At 58.6% G+C, this 20,058-nt stretch overlaps 1 protein-coding gene across 4 annotated transcripts; it reads right to left on the bottom strand.

The window, feature by feature from the left end:
- Window positions 1–9,973: 9,973 nt before the first annotated feature.
- Window positions 9,974–18,571, bottom strand: LOC115840419 (mas-related G-protein coupled receptor member F). Of its 4 annotated transcripts, none has more exons than XM_030833248.2 (3): window positions 18,400–18,571; window positions 15,233–15,346; window positions 9,974–12,250 (listed from the first exon to the last, which is right to left on the bottom strand). In XM_030833248.2, exons 2-3 carry the CDS (start codon window positions 15,278–15,280, stop codon window positions 11,267–11,269), a joined length of 1,032 nt encoding a protein of 343 aa, XP_030689108.1. In that variant the 5' UTR covers window positions 15,281–15,346; window positions 18,400–18,571; the 3' UTR covers window positions 9,974–11,266. The 4 variants fall into 4 exon arrangements, with proteins under 4 accessions (XP_030689108.1, XP_069902328.1, XP_060160357.1 ...); XM_070046227.1 differs by having other exon boundaries at window positions 18,465–18,529; XM_060304374.1 differs by lacking the exon at window positions 18,400–18,571 and adding an exon at window positions 17,584–17,677.
- Between the last annotated feature and the right edge of the window lie 1,487 nt (window positions 18,572–20,058).

The raw sequence follows: 20,058 nt of genomic DNA, 5'->3' as shown, positions 1-20,058 counted from the left end.
TTTTGCCCCAAGGCTACCTCTCAGCCCCTCTCCCCTTCCTCGCCCCAGCCCCACCTAGCTCCTGCCCCCGGAGCCTCTACCTGTCTGATGTACCTTGGGCCGTCGGCACCAGCTCTGGTTGCAAGTTTCCTGGGGCACCTGGAGATTTCCCTTCCCGTCTTCCATCTTTCAGCTCTGTATTCTATGTGGGTGGGTGGGAGGAGATTGTTTTCTCCCACATTTCTTTGTAGCCACCGTGAGAGCGTGGTACCATGTTACGCAGATACCAACCTCCAAAGGTGCCTTGTGGCTACAGTCAGAAGTCTTTCCTTTAGGTTCAACACAAGTTTAAATAATATTTAACAAATTTATACTATGTGCCAGTTACATAGTTCTATAGAGAGAGAACACATACACATACATAATAGCATATATACATATACGTGCACACACGACATATACCTACATATAGCACACACAGCACGTGTCATATATATATATCAATATAAACATACGACATACACATATACAATAGCACATATACATATAGATAAACATATAGCAAACACATATAATAGCATATATACATACAGACAACATACAAATACATATATAATCATAGCACATACACACATAGTACATGTGCACACACACACAACATGCCCAGACATGGATATACGTGTACACGTGCACACACAGAACACATGTACAACAATGACTCTGATGGACAGAGCCCGTCCTCACAGAACTCACAGTTGGCAGGAGGTAGGGAATACACAGTTAGACAGTTACACCGGCCGCCGGGTACGGAGATGGACTGGGGATGGGGGGTAACTAACAAAGTGGGGATTCGGAGGCTGGGTGGGGCTGGGAGGTACTGAGGTCCGAGGGCAGCTGGGAGAGGCCAGGTGGAGGGGGTGCCCTGAAGGATCAAATGAGCCTCCTCCCAGGGCTCAGACGGGCATTCCCCCGGCCTCTCTTCAGCCAGCGGGACCCCTCCACCATCCTAGGCCACTGCTGCTGGGCTGCTGCCCACAGGGCTCCGTGAACACACATCCACTCAAGCCACACAGAGTGAGCTGGGCTGGGCCGCTCTCCCAGGAGGGGAGGACAGGGTCCTGCCCCTGCTGAGTGGGGAGGGGGGAGATGCACACGGGCCGACACCTCCCACCCCACCTGCCCCTGCCTGCTTCTTCCTAGCATTCGTCAGGTATCCACCTTGCAAACGCTGACTGAGGGCAGACGGAGCCAAAGCTACTCCAGGTCCTGGGGGTGCTAGTGACAAGAAGACAGACACTTGCTTCTCTCCTGGGGTTGAGGTTCTGAGGGGACGTGGTCGGTCAGCAAGAACACAGCTTCTGACGCGGTAACTGTCACAGAGACCGTGACCGCGGTTATGCAGGAGTGTTCATAGGACTCTCACAGATAACAGAGCAGGAGGAAGGGGTAGAGTGGGCAGGGGTGGGAGGGGCTGGTGGTCCCAGAAGACCCCTCCAAGGGGGCGGCAATCAGCAGCAGAGACCCCCCGAATGCACTGAGGGGCCAGCGGTGGAGTCAGGGAGTGCGAGTGGCTTTTTGAAGGGATTTGACATAATGGGTAGGTGGGTGGGGAGGGCAGAGAAATGAGACTTGGAGGCAGAGGCTTTACTCACTTTATTTTATTATTATTATTTTGGCTGTGCCGCACGGCATGTGGGATCTTAGTTCCCCGACCAGGGATTGAACCCGTAACCCTGCAGTGGAAGCGCAGAGTCTTAACCACTGGACCACCAGGGAAGTCCCTGGTTTTACTTATTTTAAAAGAAGGATGTTATTGCCTGTTTGTATGCAGATGGGTGTGATTCAGCAGAGAGGGGGAAGCTGATGATCAGGAAAGCTGCAGGAAGGGGTCCTGGGGGAGGTGAGAGCCCACAGGACCGGGTACAGCCCAGGGATTGGCCCGGCTGGGAGCTGGGGTGTCAGCCCAGAGGGGAGCAGAGAGTCCAGCCATGGGTACAGGACACGAGGTGGGAAGATGCAGCTGCTCTTTTTAAGGTATCTTCTCTTTCAGCGAAAATAGAAGGGAGATCAAATATTGGGACTGAGGGAAAAAAAGAGGGCTGAATGGTGTCGCCCCCCAAATTCATCTGTTGAAACCCTAATCCCCAATGTGACTGTATTTGGAGCAAGGCCTTTAGGGAGATAATTAAGATTAAATGAGGTCATAAGGGTGGGACCCTAATCCAGTAGGAGTGGTGTCCTTTTAAGAAGAGATGCCAGAGCGCGCGCTCTCTCTCTCTCTCCCCACCTCCCTGTCCCCCACCCCTCTGCCATGTGAAGACAGTGAGAAGGCGGCGGTCTGCAAGCCAAGAAGAGAGCCATCACTTGGCACAGAATTGTCTGGCATCTTGATCTCAGGCTTCCAGCCTCCACAACTGTTAGAAAATAAATGTCTGCTTTTTTAATGCCCTCTGTTTGAGGTATTTTGTTATGGCAGCTGAGCAGACAAATGCACCCATGAAAGGAAATAATGAATGATGAATACTTCCAAATAAAAGTAAACCATACGCACACGGCGTGCTGTTAATGCCTGGCTTCACCGAAGTGGGGCCCCCTGTGCAGCAGGGGGAGTTTGTATCTTGGTTACCCCTGAGTCAGGTCCCGGCACACAGTGGGCACTCAATAAATGTGGAGTGGCCCCTAGACTCAGTGCTATGCTGTGTGCTCCCCAGACACCCTCGCCCTCCTTCCCTTACACGCTAGTTCAGCTGACGTGTCTGCCGCCCAGGCCGGTCTGAGTCCAACTTGATCCCTCTCCACTGCCCCCTGGTCCCCAGCACAGTCCCTGCAGGAGTAAATGCTCACTCGCGGCTTGTTGATGGTTTAAAATATAGGATCTACGAGTTAGCGTTCATCTTCCTGTCCTCGAAAGGCTTGTGTGAATTTTTATCTATTCCACGAAAGCCTTACGGAAATGTGTTATTTCCCACTACTCTTATGCTGCCGTCCACTTCTTCTTGTACTTTACGCCTATACAAAATTTACATAGATTAGATACCCAGTCTTATTTTTTATTTTATTTTTTTTGCGGTACGCGGGCCTCTCACTGTTGTGGCCTCTCCCGTTGCGGAGCACAGGCTCCGGACGCGCAGGCTCAGCGGCCATGGCTCACGGGCCCAGCCGCTCCGCGGCACGTGGGATCTTCCCGGACCGGGGCACGAACCCGCGTCCCCTGCATCGGCAGGCGGACTCTCAACCACTGAGCCACCAGGGAAGCCCCAACAGTCTTATTTTTAAAGATTCAAATGGTAAAGAAGAAAGAAGGTTTTGCCCTGGGTATCACCATTTACTGTGTGATTACATCCTTGAAGGTTTTTTTCTGTGCATTTCCATATACAATTTTTTTTACATAAATGAGAATAAATCACCTGGTTGTTTCATAAGCTGATTCTTCAAAAACGAATTGTATGTCTTCTCCTTAAATCGTCTTCCCCATGGTACCTGCCTGTCTCACCTTTGTCCTGGCTCTGCTATCACCATTGCTGGCGGCTCTCCAAGTGGCAGGCACCCCAGAGGGTGGTAAGCACTCGTCACCCCTTTAAATACTTTAAAGGTAGTCTTCACTAGTTCGTTGTTTTTAGGAGATGAGGTCTTGGAGAAGCTGAAACACTTGCCCACGTCATCCAGCTGCACCTGGCAGGGCTGCACGCTTACCTGGGGCTAGCAGGGGCTCACCTGTCACTGGCGTGGCCTCCTGCTTCCACCCGGAGAGTAGAAACCAGGGGCTGCTCCCCTGGTTCCCCGACGTGATGCTCAGTCCTTCAGGGAAGGTGGCAGCCCCCTCCTCACTCTGCTTGGAGTCTCGGCAGCACCCCTTTGCCCCGAGGCCCCAAGTCTCTCCTGCCCCCGTCCCGGCTCAGCAGGGATGCTCTGAACTGTCTTCTGCTGCCCCCCACCCTGGCCTCAGAGGCGCCCGGTCCCTGGGGCCCCCAAAGAACGTTCCCCCGGCTCCCTCTGAGAAGCGGGAAGGGGAGCTTGAGGTATAAATGCACGAATGGCACGGGCCTCACCCCCTGGGAGGCCTGCAGAGGAGCCAGCTGGGGGCTAATGGGCCTGGCCAGGCGTGGCCTCCCCAGCTCCCCGCCTGGGGGACGGCTGGGCTGCAGGGGAATGGAGCATGAGACTGGGCACCCACGAGGAGCGATGGGAGGGTCACCCCTCTCCTACGCCCTCCCGACAATGCCCCCCCTCCTGAAGGCCGACTGGGACGGCCGAGGCGACCTCAGAGCATCAGCGGCCCCATCGGTGGGGGGTAGCGTGGGGCTCTGGAGGGAATGGGGGCCCTCGTGGGCTGAGAGAGACCAGTACGTCCACGTGGTGGCGCTCTGGCTGATGTCCTCTCCCAGCGCTCTGCTTGGGGAAGGCTCGGGGGGAGGGAGCACCGGGTCTGGCCTCCAGGACCTTGTTTCAAGTCCGAGTTCTGCCACCTGTTAGCTGGAGACCTGGGCAGTCTCCTCAGGGGACCTGAGTGTCCCGGTGGGATGACCACGAGGAAGCCCCACTCTCTGCCCGGGAGGCAGGTCAGCTCTGCTGCCTACTCCCAGCGCGCCCGTTTTCAGGGCTCTGAGGTCTCACAGAGGTCATTCAGCTGAGGCCAGAGGGATGACTGAGCCCAGAACTGTGCCCAAGGGCTAGAATTCCACGGACCTGAATTTAGATTCAAGGAGAGTGACTCAGCAAGGAATCTGGGCTTGGTTAACAGCTCACGGAACTGACCGAAAGCAAAGAAACCAAGCACCACGAAGGCGTCCAGAGGGCAGCACTGCCCAGAGCTGGCGGCAACGGCTCGTCCTGTGGGACCAACAGGAAGTGGTCTCTGGAGGCGTCTTACCTGCTTCCAGACTTCCACAGGTGTTGGCGGGATGAAGTTCCTTGCGGACTGTTGCACTGAAGGCCTCAGCGTGTTGCCGGCTGTCGGTCAGAAGCTACTCTCAGCCCCTTGCTGTCGGGATCTCCCCAGTATGGCAGCTTGCAACACAGCAGCTTCCTTCCTCAAAGCCAGCTCGGGGGAGCGTCTGTTCACAAGCTGGGAGTCACAATCTCATGGAGCCTAATCATCTTTGCTCCATTCTGTTGGTTAGAAGCAAGTTACCTGGTCCAGCCCACACTCACGGAGCTGGGACTACACAAGTCTGTGGATACAGGAGGTGGACTGTTGGGGGCCATCTTGGATTCTGGCGACCATGCTTATTGGCCAATCAAGAACCTGCCTCGTTGCCAGTCCTTACTACTTCCTGTCCGGCGTAGAATATGCTATGGACCGCTACCATTGTGTGCCGTTTCTGTTCTCTCCTTTTCCAAATGGGATTAAAAAAAGATCATAGTTATTTCCTTTCTAGTGTCCACTGTGAATTGTGTGTCTTGAGAGTGGCCATCTTCATTTGGGTTGGAGGGATGGTACCCGTCGCTAGGATTGGGAAGTGCCTCTGGATCTGATGGAGAGAGATGCAAATGGCCCACAGATCCTGGGCTCGGTGCTGGGGTATCAGCCTCCAGATCTTCCCTGCTCTAAGCCTGTTGGGTTTTGGTGAGGTGGGCATCCTCCTTCCTCCCCAGTCTGCCCCCCGCTCCAGGAGAGGGCTGGTGCCTGGGGCCTGGCCAGTGAGCGTGATGGTTGGGGCCTCTGCCAGAATTATCAGGAAAGGGATGCTCTCTTTCTGCTGGGATTGCTGAATTTGTCGAATATAAACCAGGAACTGCTAGTCACCTGCTGTTGAGTTGATTCACTGGGAATAAAGGCAGTGCAGATAAAAGCAGAGATGAGAAACGGAGAAAAGAAAAGTAACTGAAGGAACATCATTAGGGGCCCAGATCCAGCTATGTCTGAATTGAAAATCACTTCTGGGGGCTTCCCTGGTGGTGCAGTGGTTAAGAATCCGCCTGCCAATGCAAGGGACACGGGTTCCATCCCTGGTCCAGGAAGATCCCACATGCCACGGAGCAACTAAGCCCGTGCGCCACAACTACTGAGCCTGCGCTCTAGAGCCCTCGAACCACAACTACTGAGCCCACGTGCCACAACTACTGAAGCCCACGTGCCTAGAGCCTGTGCTCCACAGCAAGAGAAGCCACTGCAATGAGAAGCCCACACACCGCAATGAAGAGTAGTCCACGCTCGCTGGAACTTTCCTGGTATGTGAGTCAGTGAATTCCCTCAAACACATGCATACACTCCACCTACACCACCCACCCCTCCACCAAAACTAGATTAAACTGGGGTTTCTGTGACTTGTCACCAAAAGTCCTGGCTGATAAAAAAATCTGCTTATGAAACTAATCTGTAATCTAGAATTTAGAGAGGCATAAAGCAGAGATGAGTGGTTGCCTCAGGGTGGGGGCAGAGGCGGGAGGACTGGCTGGATGCGTTAGGAAACTTTGGGGGAGGTGATGGAAATATTCTTCTCTGGGGGTTGGAAGCATTCTGTGTATTGATTTGGTGATGACATGAGCATATACACATGTGTCAAAGATCATTGAGCTACATATTAAATGGATGTATCTTATTGTATATCAATTAGACCGCCATTAAATCAATTACAAAGATTTAAAAAAAAAAAAAATCTGCCTGATTAGGGAAGGCTTCTTCTGAGTTGCCAGGAAACTTGGCGCTGGCATTCTGACTCACTGAAGCAGAGTTTTCCATGAGTTTTAATTTTGTGAACTGTGTCCTGTTGTTTTCTCCAAACCCCTCCTGGCTACTCTCCAGCCCCCACTGGCTGAGAATGTAATATTTTTGTACTCATGTTCTCAGTTGTCCTGGTTCTGGAAGATTCTGCAACACATATGCAGAGCTCCCCAGCCTTGTAGCCAACCTGCTTAAGGGCACACTTCCTTGGGCTGGAGCTTCCTCCCAAGCACTGAGAGGCTGGACCCTAAATGGACCCATCCCTCTGTCTCGCCTTCTAAAGGAAGCCTTTGGTTCCCTAGACAGAGGAATCTTCTTGTCTGAGGGTTCTGAACCAAGCTGTGCAGAAAAGATCTTGGGCTGCAAAATTCTGGCATGCAATATAAACCCCAAGTTATCTCAAAACCATACTGGCAGGATGTTCAGGAAAGCTGGGCGGATGCCAGAGAGGCATTCCATTTCCTCTTATTAGGATGGAAGATGAGACAGAAGAGGTATCAGCTTCCAGGCTGTTCACTGTGCCGTCTGTTGAACACGTATGCCTTCCCATCCCCCAATCCATTCCAGACATCTACAGCCTAAAACCGGGCTGTCCTCTCCTTTGGTCTCTATTGACTGTGTAATCCAACAAGGCCGGTCCAGGGCGTCCTTGGGCGGCGATGGGCTTGCCCTGTCTACTTCATGCATCACCCCAGAACCCCAACTCCCAGTGCTTTGCTGATGGGAAGCACAGAGGTCAGAGGCCTGAGCTTCCAGGGAAACAAGAAAACCACTGTGTGATGATGCCTGGGGCTCCAGCCAGGGCCGTCCACCTTGGACGAGGAACGCCATTTGTAAGCACTGGTGTCCACCACGGCCGCTGACAGTCTGTACTGCAGAGCCCTGTCCTGAAGATTAAATGAGATTCGCAGGTGGAGCTCTCAGCCCAGGGCCCACTGAGCATAGTAGGTCGTCAAGAAATGACAGTCATTGCCCTGATGAGCAGTGCTGGTACTGGCTCTTCCCGAGAATGTCCCTCTTTCAGTGGCCGCCCTGCGCCCTGACCGTAGTGTGTGCGACGCGGAGCCACCGCAGACCGAGGTCCCACGGCTCATGGGTGGCGGTCCCTGGCCTCCCTGAGGCTGGCTCTGGCTTTCCAAGTTTGACCGTGTGTATCCCGTGTGTACCTAAGAGTGTGTTTCCCCACTTGCTCACGTCTGTAGAGACAGCGGTGACAGGAAGTATGAAAACGTGGAGAGCTCTGTCCTGCCCGTGGCTCTCCCCTCCCTCACGTCCCGTTGGGGGACGGGGGAACAAGTGTTGTTTCTTTGTCCAGCCGCCTAGAAGCTGCCTGGTAGGTACGGGACTTCACTCCCCGAATCACGATTCTATGACTCTGTTGACCAGCAGGTGTCAAAGGAGAATGGCTAGAGCCCTTGCCCCAGGCAGTTTCAGGGTGGAAGTCTGTGATGTTTGGGGACCCTTGACTTCCTGCCTTTATGGGACACCCAGGAAGAAGGAGGCTTTTGGTCACCACGGGGGGGGGCCGGATATGCCGTTTTAGGGGCGTGGGGATAGCAGAGGCGCATCACCCCACCCCTGCAGTGGGCTCCGTGGCCCCTTCAGTAATTAAATACCAAAGGAGGGAGGAGGAAAGTGGTCGAGGGCCTGAGGCTTCTGCTTGTGGGTATGTGGGCCTTTTCCCCACCAGCAGCACAGAACCACTAGCACAGAAGCGAGGTGGTCAGGGCGTGGGCAGGTTGTGCCTGGACGCTGCCCGGGGGCTGGAGTGGCAGAAAGGAGAAGAGGCCTGACTTCCTAGCAAGACTTCAGGGAGAAAGGTCCCGGGGCCGGGAGAGGCCCCATTGCTGGAGTTCGCCCCCCGCCCTTCTGGGCTTAGCGTCTGCCAGGGGCACGTGTACGTTCATACAAGGCCCAGCCCTGCCCTGACCTCCAGGCCCTGTTAGTTGGTGAGGGCTGCCCACCCACCCACCGGGCCTGGGTTCTGAGCCGCGGCAGAGGCAGGAAGGTGCTGTCGAGCTCCCGGGTGGGGGTCAGCTCCCCACGGGGGGCTCGGGGCTCCTGAGGAAGAGGGGAGCCTCAGGGGCTGGGATGCATTGCGCCCCGAGGAACCAGGCCTTGGATGGCCCCCTGGGGCACCTGCAGGCCTGGGAAGCCGTTCCGCCGTGTGGAGGGAGGCCTGCACCTCTGGGAGCTTTCCAGCCAGTGGTCCCGACCCCACCCCCTGACGCGCGTCGTCAGGACCCCACTTGGTTTCTCAGGTCCCCAGAAGTGTCAGCTGTGGTGGCCTCCAACTCTGCTTTCCCGGGATTCTCTGACTGGTGTGTGGAGGAGAGGCTGGGGAGGGTGCACCCCAGGGGCTGGGAAAGGGGCGGGTGGGCACCCCGGCTTCATCACCCGAAGCTTCTGGAAACTTCGCCACTGGACCACACAGAGCGGTGGCCTTGCTGGGGCAGCAGCTGGGGCTGTGAGCAAAGGGGGCCGGGCTGCCGGGTGCTGGTTGTCAGGGCAATGCACTTGGTGGTCAGCCGGCCCGACGGTGGTGCTGCAGCCCTTCTCCGCGATCACCAGGGCTCTGCAGGCAGAATGCCAGCCACCAGGCGGTACTGCCTCCTGGAGGGGCAGTTCCCTCCATCAGCCGCCCCGCCCACCCTGCCATCTCCTGGCTCTCCACAGAAGAGGGGCTCCCTGCTCCTGCCCCGGACCTGGACGCCCCTGCCCTGGTCTCTCCCGGGCCTATGCAGTGAGCAGTTTTCCCAGGTCTTCCCCCAAAGTGGCGGGGGTCCCAGGCTGGGCATCAGAAGCCCAAGATGGGCCTGTTCCTGGGGCTGCCGGAGGCGAGGCGCTGGCCAGGGAGCCGTCCGGCCCGGCTCTAGTGGAGGCTGTCTCTTGGGAGGGGCTTCAGCCTATGGCTGGGGGGTCGGGAAGTGACAGGCACAGGGACGCCAGCCCTGCCTCAGAGAGCTTAGGACAGAGAGTTCTGGGTGGGGCAGGGGGTGCAATATCGCCGAGGATGCAGCAGCCACCCAGGGGGTCTCTGTGTGGACACACTGTGTTCTTTTATTATTATTTAAACTTATTTATTTATTTATTTTTAAATAAATAAATTTTAAATAAATAAATAAATAAAATAAGACCTGCGTTGGGTCTTTGTTGCTGTGCGTGGGCTTTCTGTAGTTGGGGCTACTCTTCGTTGCAGTGCACGGGCTTCTCATTGCAGTGGCTTCTCTTGTTGCGGAGCACGGGCTCTAGGCATGCAGGCTTCAGCAGTTGTGGCTCGCGGGCTCTAGAGCGCAGGCTCAGTAATTGTGGTGCACGGGCTTAGTTGCTCCGCAGCGTGTGGGATCTTCCCGGACCAGGGCTTGAACCCGTGTCTCCTGCATCGGCAGGCGGATTCTCAACCACTGCGCCACCAAGGAAGCCCGCACACTGTGTTCTTCATGGGCAGGGACTGTATTAGTAGCCAGCAGAGAGCCTAGAACCCAGTAGGTGTGATGATAACTAAGGTTCCCAGGGGGAGTGGGGGGGCCCTGGGTGGGTGAAAAGTGCATGGGGGTTAGCCAACAGAGTGTAGCGTGGGGACCAAGCTCACTCCGGCAGAGGAGTGGACACCCTAGCAGGAGAGGGAGCACGCCGGTGTGTAGACCGGCCAGCCGGGAGAGGCGGCACGGGAACTGGGGTACAGAGCGGGCTGCACGGGGGGCGGCGTGGAAAGGCTGCCCGTCTGGGCTTCGGATGCCAGTGGGGTCCTCACTGTGAGAACAAGATCACAGACAGGACAGAGGGCAGGAAGCCTTCCTCGCTGCGAGAGAGAAAACGTTTATTGATATACACGTATTATCTTTCATCAGACTGGGCCACCGTGCTTGTAGGTGGGCTGAGGTGGCCACGTAGAGCCAGTGCCCACTTTTGGGTGGGGCTATAGCCCAGAGACTGCCTGGACGGCCTTCCGGAGCCCCTCAGACCAGGCGGACGGCAGCTCAGACATGCCGGCTGGCATGGAGTCAGAAACGAGAGTGAACCACTCAAGCCAGCCGACGGCTTTTCCTGCGTCCAGGCACTTGTCGTGCCAGAGGCTCCCCCATTTCGGCCACCAAAGGGAACATCATGTGCAGAAAGACTGGGCTGCCAGGCGGGTTAAGGAGAAGCGTCTCCCAGGTAGCACCCTTGCCTTGACAGGGCAGAAAGGAGACAGCTGGTGTCCCAACAGCAGGACAAAGATGCTGGCCCGACGGGCGATGGGCTGGCTGTTCTCAGGAGGGCTGGCTGATGGGGCAGGAGGTGGATGGGCTGCGTGACCCCCTCCTCTCCTTTCCTGGCCATCCTGGGGCGGGGAGGAGCCCCACACCCGGCCCACCGCCCGGGGGCAACTTCTGCCGTGGGTCACGGAAGGAGGATAGCTGGGGGGAGCCTGGTGAGGCCATGGGGTCTGTTTGGAAGTGGCTCTTCTGTCTCTCGGCCACCCCCAGAGCCTCTGCCCTGGGAGAAGGCGGCACGCGGGCGGGGAGCAGATTTTTCTCCTTGCACTCGGGCCCCGGGGCTGCTGCCCAACTCCTGACTCCTGCAAAGGGTCTCTGGAGGCCACTCCAGCTGGCCGCCACCTCCCCTCCAGCAGCTGGCCTCTCACGAGGCATTCCCCGAGGCGCACTGCATCTCCATGGTGACCGTGTTGGGCGTGCTGCCCCCCGCCTCCCCCGGCTCGGCCCCGTCTCGCAGGGCCCGCTGGAAGACCACCCTGAGGGGCTCCCACAGCCGCTGTGACTTGTCCCTGCCGGCCAGGAAGTAGACGACAGGCTTGGCGCTGCTGTTGATGCAGATACACAGGTCGGTGACGTACTCGGGGAAGGGGGCCGGGATCTGGAAGACCCAGAAGAGGAACCAGTCGATCCCTAAGTAGATGGAGGACACGAGGAAAACCGAGACCATGGCCAGGATGACGTGGTTGAGCTTGGCCGAGCGCTGGCGCCGCCGGGCCCGGCACTCCACGTGCAGGACGAGCGCCAGACAGGGCAGCACCATGAGCGGACAGAAGACCAGGAACAGCAGGATGCCCAGGAAGGTGTCCACGTGCCCGCAGCCCGGCCCAGACGCCTGGCGGCCCAGGAACACGCAGAAGTAGCTGTGGATGCTGGTGACCAGGAGTGACAGACTCCAGAGCAGCGAGCACACCACAGCCGACAGGCGCTTGGGCCGACGGCGCCAGTACCAGGAGGGGAAGATGACCGACAGGCAGCGCTCTGAGCTGACGGCTGGCAGGAGGCTCACGCTGGTGACGAACATGCAGAGCCCCAGGATCCGGGACACCGCGCGGACGTAGTCGGCAAACGAGCCCAGGAAGCCCCCCGTGTTCAGGATGGAGAACACGGCCTTGCTAAAGAGGTAGCCGACGTCCGCGCTGGCCAAGTGCAGAAAGTAGATGGAGAAGGGGCTCCTTTTGATGGAGAAGCCGAAAAACCAGAGGACCAGCCCGTTGCCCACCAGGCCGCACAGACAGAGAAGCAGGAAGATGTAGTTCATGACGGCTGGCGGTGGCAGCATGGCGATCTGCGCGATGGTCAGGAAGCCGCGGCCGTAGAGCTCCGGGGCCTCGCTCACTCCCGGACACATCTGCACAGGCGTGGAGGGGAGACACGCGGTGATACTGGCTGGGCTCCATCCCCAAACCCGCACCTGCATCCAGGTGTGCTGGGCTCCGCCCCCAAACCTGCAGCTGAGCCCAGGTGTGTTGGTCCTGATTACAGACGTGGCTCTGGAGCAATGAATGGGCTCCAGCTGGAGCAGAGACACCCTTGATCTGACATAGTGCTGCCATGCTGTGCCCCAGAGTCTGGAGCTCACAGCCTACAGGAGTGATAGTAAAAATGGTGAAAAGCATTGGTCCCTCATAAAGGTACCGGGTGGTCCACCGGCCAGAAAATGTACATGTTGTGCAAGATAAAGAAAAACTGAGGAAGCTTTCCATATCGAAGGAAACTAAAGAGACATGACTAATTAACGCAGGGCTGTAAGCGTGGATTGTAGAGTGGATCTAACCATCACTATAGAGGCTATTAGGGGGATGACTGGGAAATGGGAACGTGGACTATGTATTGTACCAACGTTACACTTTCTGAAGAGGAAAATGTACCATGGCTATGTCCTTGTTCTTAGAAGATACAAACTGTTTGGGTGCAAAGGGGTTTGGTGTCTGCAATTTACTTTCAAATAGCTCTGGGAAAGAAAGTACCTATCAAGAGATAATCAAGATTTATTTTTTAAAAAAAGAGATACTAGAGGGAAAGCACATGTGGCAACAGGCTAACGATTAATGAATCGGTGAAGGTGTATGCAAAGTTACAAAACTTGCAATTTTTCACACTGAAACATGAAAATATTTATTTTAAAAAACAAAATCACTGGTAAGTTACTGAAACAAAACCAAAGTGGACCCAGACCTATAGTGGAATCAGAGAGACCTGGGGAATCAGAGTTGGTTCCCTGCTGGGCCAGGGTGAAACTCTGGGTTTCTGGATCATGAGGGATCTGGATCTGGCCCAAGGGGGTCCCTAGAGGGCGAGACACTGAGGCAGTGGCTATTCACAGAGCTGTGTATTGTGACAATTGGTCTGGCCGTGTGAGTCCATCTGGCTAAATGACAGTCTTGCCTGCAGGGTCTGGGCTGGCATATAACTGCATGAACGTGGGCCATGTGCAAGAAGCTGACAAGTGTGGGGGGGGCAGTGGCAAACCGGAGGGCACCCGTCCTGAGCGAGTCGGCGGTGCCCTGCTCCAGCCGGTGGGCGCCCGTGGGACCAGCGGGCTGAGTGGCTCTTATTCATCCTTTTCCCTCTCCCCGGAGAAGCCAGAACTCGAGATGGTAATGTAAACTATCCTGATCTTTAAATGCTGACATTTAAAAAACACGCTGTGGGCCAAACATAACACATCTACAAGCTGGATTCGGTGCTCAGGCTCTGGATTTTGACCTCCCATCCCCAGTGGCGGAGGCTGCCCAGAGCACTGTCACTGCCCTGCTCACACCCCGGCAGACATCACTAATCCATCCCAGCACTCTTTCCCACAGAGCCCGAACCTGGCCTCCCCCTAATCTAAGGCCGGGTGTCAGTACCCATTGCTCATGACTCTCCCTCCAAAACCCAAAACAAAACTGAAAAACAAACCAGAAGGTTCTTGAGGCAGGACTATTCTGCCACTTTCCAGATGGGCCCCAGCTCCGGCAGAAAGCTGGGTCCCGAAAGACTGCTCTCTGGGCCTGACACCCCATAACAAAGGGAGGGACCTCTGGCCTGGCTCCGGTCAAGGGGACCCTGCAAGCAGGAACTGGAGGGTGCCGGCAAACTTTGGGGAAACCCCAGAAGGTCAGGGCATGGGGGTCCCGGTCACTACCCGGCATCCTATCCTCTAAATATATTTATTGACCCCACATCTGTCTGTCTGTCCGTCAACTCTCAAACCCCTGAGCTCGCTCTTTACTCAGCTTTCCTCTTCTCAGCTGGGGAGCAGACTCAGAAATTTACAAGATCCGGTGTCTAAACAAGTCCACGGAGGACCAGCGCTAGCGCTGGAGGGAACTGGGTGGCAGGGGCTGCATCTGACAGGTCAGATCCCTCAGTGCCTCTCGCAGGCTGGAAGAAGTCTGCAATCCTCCCCTCAGAGTCAGAGCGGGAGGGCCGGGGAGTCACTGGACGCGTGGCTGCCATCCCGGCCACACAGCACCTTGTACAATGCCTGCCCTGGAGCCTGGTGCCCTCCCTGGGCTCTGCCTTTTCTCCGGGGATTTCTGGGGACTCCCAAGCCAGTCCCTTCTCTGTCTCCTGTGGCTGCCATCTTGCAGTGGTCACCATCAGGGCTGCAGGCATGGTGGGGAAATGCCGGGGGCTGGGGTCCTGGCTCTGCCCCGACCACCGGACTCACCGCAGTCAAGCTACTACACTGGCGTGAGCCTCGTTTCCTCAAAGGTTGCACTTGGTAAACTCAGGGGTCCTTCCAACTTGAGAGGGTTTTTCCCGGGATTCAGGAGGGAATTCCAGAGTTTTCAAAGGCCTCAGAGAAGTAGGGGGCAGGAGCGGGGGAGGGCAGAAGGGGTGGGTCAGCCTGATGGGTCCTCAGAGTCTCAGCCATGGCTAGTGCCTGGAGGCAGAGGGTAAACCGGGACTGACGGACCCTGGTGTTGGGCGACGCTGGCAGGGTGGCCCAGAGCCCCACGGAGGCTCGTGACACCAGGGCCCCCTTGGAGCCAGCCTCGCAGGGCCTCCTGGCAGGGCCTGGCCATGGGAAATGGCTGACCACCCCGTCTCCCCAGGGAAGAGCTGACAAGGCCTCTGGAGGTTGGTAACAGATGCCCCAAGGTCTGCACAGGATGGGATTCGAGGGCGTCCGGTGACGAAGACACTGGGGAACCGAGGTGACCGGTAACCAGTGCCAGGCCACGTAGCCCAGAGGGGCCCTGCTGCCCGCCTGTCTGTCCCGAGCTAGAGGATGGGGCCTGGGCGGCAGAGTGTGTGTGAGAAGGGGGTGCTGGGCGGGGTCTGCCCCCTCCCACCACACCATCCTGCAGACCCGGGTCGGGGAGCTGATGGCGGTACTTGCCTTGTTCCTGTTGGTGGGATGGGTCTCCCAGGAGCAGTTTCCAGCCATCCCCAGGCCTGGTGAGTCCAGATTCCTTACGGCTCTGCTCACAGCTCACCGGCCTGTGCAACCCACCTGGCCAGGCAGAAAGAGTCACGTGAGGGCGGCAGTGTTCTCCCCTCCCTCGCAGACCCCTCCCCAGGCCCTCAGGGCTCTCCCCTTGGAGGGCAGGCTGATGAGCCATCCCCTGGCCGCCTTAGAGGCAGGGCCTTGTGGGAGGCACCGGGCTTCCTGCTGAGTCCAGAGCAGGAGGCAGCTGTGTGCACCACTCCCTCCTTCTCCGGGGCCCTCATTCTCCCCGCTGCTGACACCCTAGGGACACCTCCTGGGGAAGAAGCCCCTCTCCTTCCCCGCTTGTTCTGAGAGTTCTGGAGCCAGACGGCTTCTGGAGGTGTCTCTTATTCACCTGCACACATGTCTTGGACACCACCTTTGTGTCCAGCCAGGGGTGGGACAGGGGTTCAGTCCCAGACAGGAGAGTGGGGGAGGGAAGATCATTTCCGGCAAGGAGGCTTCCTGGAGGAGGAGGCTTTTGCCCGGGCCTTGTGTTTGTAACATGTTAAGGTGTCTGGTCTTTCCCCTACACATGCCTGGAAGGCAGGGCACCCCGATCGTTAGCATCAGCATCGCTGTCACCACCATCAACCCCGTGTCAGTGAGTGCCTGCTCGCTTACACCCCATCCTCCTGTTTGGTCCTGGGTACCAGCTATGAGGCAGGTGTAGTCACTCCCCTGTGATGAGGGCAGGGAGGTGAGGTCACCTGCCCAGGGCGCACCCTATAACTGCCACACACACTGCAGCTTTGCCGATTTGTGTACCTGCAGGACCAGAGCGGCTGCAGAGACAGGAGGGCTGGAGGCGGCACCAGCCTCGAGGCCGCTATGGTGGCCCCGGCTCCAGGCTGGAGCAGGGGCAGCTGGACTCGGCCAGGACTGCAGGTGGGAGGCCTGGGAGAAGTAGTGACAGGCCGGGGAGGGGGCGTCCCTGCCTGAGACCTGTCCGCCCTCCTCCGGCAGAGCTCACTGGTCCGCCTGCCCCGGGTGCACTCGAATTGACTCCGGTCCCCCAACCTGACCGCAAGCACCCATCCCTCCCACTGTACAGGCGGGAAACTGAGGCTGTCAGCGGAGGAGGAGCCTTGCGGGGGCACAGCCTGGCCACAGGCTGCCGTGCCCCTCCTCCTCCGGACTCCCCCCGGCATTCCATCCTAGGCCGCCACGCGCGCGCCCCGCAGCCCCGGGCCGGGCAGGCGCCGGTCATTGGCTGCGCGGGAAGGCGGTCCCCGCTCACTGCCCGCCCGTCTTTAACCCTCAGCCTCCCGGAGCCAGCGGCACAGGGCCGCCCGGAGCGGCAGCGGGCGGCGCCGGGGATGCGGACGGCGCGTCTCCGGACTGCAGCCCCGCAGGGCGTGGGGCTCGCGCCGGAGCCCCAGGCTGCGCGTCGCGGAGGGGGGCGGCGCTTATGCGTGAGAACAAGTGAGCCAGCTCGTGAGGCGTGTGCAGTGTGGGTTTGCAGACAGCGGGGGGCTAGGAGGTGTGCATATTACTGTGTACCTCCCACCCCTCCCCCGTGACAGTCTTGACTCTAGTTGGGCCACTGTCCCCATTGCCACGGACAGACCTCATGCTTCTGCACACTCTGGGGCTTGTCCAAGCTCTCCGCGTGCCTGCAACCCCCAAACTGCCTGCCTCTCCCTCACCCCTCCTGGCCTGGGATACTCCCCCTTCCACCCTCCTCTTCCTACACGTTCTCTGTCTTCTTGGTCGTCCTTCCAGACACACATCACCCCTAGGTCTGGGCCCCAGGCTTGGCCCCCAGGAATGTCCTGACTCTGAGAGCCTCTTCCGTTCACCTCTGCCAGGCTAGACCCCCAAGGACACACATGCCCCCAGGACAGCTGGCTGGGGCCTGCCCATGAGGTCCGACTGGGGCTGGGCATGTAGTGGTTATTCGAGGTGTGGGTGTCCCTGTGTGTCTGAGCCCTTGCTGTCCTGCCACGGGCCATCTGAAAAGCTACTGCACTTCCGTGCAGAGAGATCTGGAAGCCAAGCTGGACCCCACGTGCGCCATAGAAAGACGTGTGTGTGACATGTGTATGGGACGTACGTGAGTGCGTGTGACTGCGTGTGCCCCTCACGTCAGGATCTGACGTGTGACAGAACTAGCTTGGGCTAAAGCAGAGAAAAAAACCTGCCAGCTCAGCTCACTGCTGACCCTCCCCTCAAAGCACAAGGCCAAGGACGGGCCCCCAGCCACCTGTCTGCCGCCTCAGGAAGTCACCACCGCCCACCACGCCCAGCTCCAAACCCACCTGGGTCCCCGCTAGACAGGACTTTGCACCAAGAGGCCTCGGTGGGAACCGTCAGACTCCAATTCTCCTGTCGGTGTTCCCAGCCCCTCTCCTTGTCCCGGGGCTGCCGCCTGGGCTGGGTCTGAGAGCACTGGCCACGGGGTGAGCTTGTGGCTGTCATTCCCCCCAGACACAGGGGACACCTTTCAAAATGTCTCACGAACAGCCTTCACCCAACGCCAACACCCCATCAGGCACCACCCACCGGGGAGAAGGTGGGACGCAGCCACCCAACCTCCGGTGGCTGCCGAGGCTGACCCCTCGGTGTCCATCCCAGGGCTGGCCCCAAGCTGCTGGAGCTCGGCCCGGGGAAGGAGGGGGCTGCTGTCAGCGTGCGTGACGGCGGTGGGAGCTGTTGCACTTGGGGTGCTGCCTGCTGGGTGTTCCCCTTCCTGCCCTTCCAGAAAGCACGCTTGGATGGCTGGCGAGGGTGGGGAGGGATAGAGGGGGAGCCCCCACCCACAGGAGGACAGAGCAGGAGCTGGAAGCAGAGGACAGCTGGGGGGGGGGTCAGCAATCACCAGGGTGCCTGGGCCTGCCACACAGGACGGGGACTCTCAAAGCGGCCCGATGACCCTGGGACTCTGGGGCCTTGGGGGGCTCCTCTGGCGGTGAGAGCGCTGCTCTGCCGTCTCAGGCTCCTGCTTGGGGCCGTGTGATGTCCGGGACTGCCAGCCTCGAGGGTGCCTGCCTTCTTCTCCTTCCCTGCCCGGCTTTCACCCTGCAGCCCCGGCTCCCGGGACGCCCTCCCCTGGGCCCCGGGCACCGCGGAGCTACCTGCAGCTGCTGGCCTGATCCTCAGGGGCCTCCCCTTCGTGGAGGGCTCTTCCCGTGATGCCCACCTCTGGTCACCCACCAGCAGGGCAGCAGGCCAGCGCAGAGCACTGCCTGGAGCCTCAGGAAACGCAAGCTCGGGGTGGAGGAGAGCCCTCGCCTGCCTGCTGGAGGAGACGCTTTGGCAGTGTAACCCGCCCCAAACCCAACTCCAGGCCCGGCAGGAGGGGGGCGGGGACGGGGAAGACGAGGGGGGGAGGGGCTGAGCCCGGATGAGGCTCTGGGAAGGAATGCCCCGCTCAGGAGCCCCCCCGGAGCCCCGCTGGGAACTCAGCTCTCCGCCTGATGACGTCGTGTTGGCCCGAGCACTGCGACCCGAGTCCAGCTGCGAATCTGCAGCTCCGTGGGGCTGCCCGCTGCCCGGGAGGGAGGAGTGTCAGGCTGTCCACTTGCCCGATGCTTTCCCTCGGCCCCCTCTGGGCATTTCGGGGCGCGGAGGCCTGGGAGGGGCGGGTCCCCACCTGGTGTTTTAATTGTCCCCAGGGGCTGTGATGGAAAAGCCTGGAGGCCGCAGGGTGAGGGCTGCAGTGAGGGGGCGGTGCAGGTGTTTTGGAGGGCAGAACGGGTGGCTGGACAGCAGTGCCACCCAGGTGGTACCCCACACCCCCTTCCACCCCGGAATCTGCCCAGGGTCCCTTGCGGGCTTCTGGAGCCAGGAATTCCCTTTTCTCCAGCCCTAATAGCAGTCAGATGGCGCAAGTGGAAAATCACAGCGCTCGCCCGGGGACTGGGCTGAGCGGGGAAATTGGCGGCCGTGGTGCCTGGTGTGTGCGCCGCGCGGGAGGATGAGTCAGCCTCCCCCAACCCCGGCGAGTCCCCACAGGGTCCTGGGGCACCCAGCCAAAGCCTGGGGGGCGGTGCAGGGGCCAGAGGGGTGGCCGTGAGGACGGGGGTGGTGAGCAGTGGCTTCCCAGGAGCCACCAGGGAAAGCTCCCTGCCCTGGACCAACTTTCTCATGGCCCAGGGAGCCTGAGGGAATTCTGAGCAATGTTTTCCCTGTGGGAGCACATGATGCCCAGATTGGGGTTGGGGGGTGCCTCTGTGGGCATCTTAAAGAGAAACCAGAAACAGAGCTTCCCCTGCACCTGCCCGGGAGCTGCAGCCCTCCTGTGCCGGGAGGAGCTCCATGTCCCTGGCCACATGCGAACCTCAGAAGGGGCTCAGATTGTTCCCTGCTGGGTCCAGCTGGCCTCCCGGGGCCTTTGTTTTTAGGGAGGGGTTGGGGGAGGGCTCGAGGATGCTGACGGTCCCGGCCACGCCCGAGGCTGGGGCCCAGCTGGGCTGCTTGTTTACGTGGGGAGGCCGGGGGAGGCCAGTCCAGGCAAGTTCCAAGTGTAATTGCATCTGGACTCTTAAAAGGAATTGTGTGAAGTGGGCAGCGGCTCTGAAGTCCACCGCCTTATTTGGTATATGGAAATCTGTTTCTTTCAAAACTAATGAGGGGTGCTTGTAAATGGGAAAGCCATTCTTGCTTGGGTTTGCTGCGTCCCATTGCCACCCACTGCCCTCTGGCCTGGAGGCCAGGCTTCTGCAGGGACATGGCTCCCATGGCTGCCTCCGATCTTGGGTGACCCTGGGACTCGGTTCCTCATCTGTCAGGTG

The sequence above is a fragment of the Globicephala melas genome, chromosome 8 (genome assembly GCF_963455315.2).
Source record: "Globicephala melas chromosome 8, mGloMel1.2, whole genome shotgun sequence".
Lineage (NCBI taxonomy): Eukaryota > Metazoa > Chordata > Mammalia > Artiodactyla > Delphinidae > Globicephala > Globicephala melas.
Note: the sequence above shows the minus strand (reverse complement) of the source record. Positions and strands in the feature narration are given on the sequence as shown.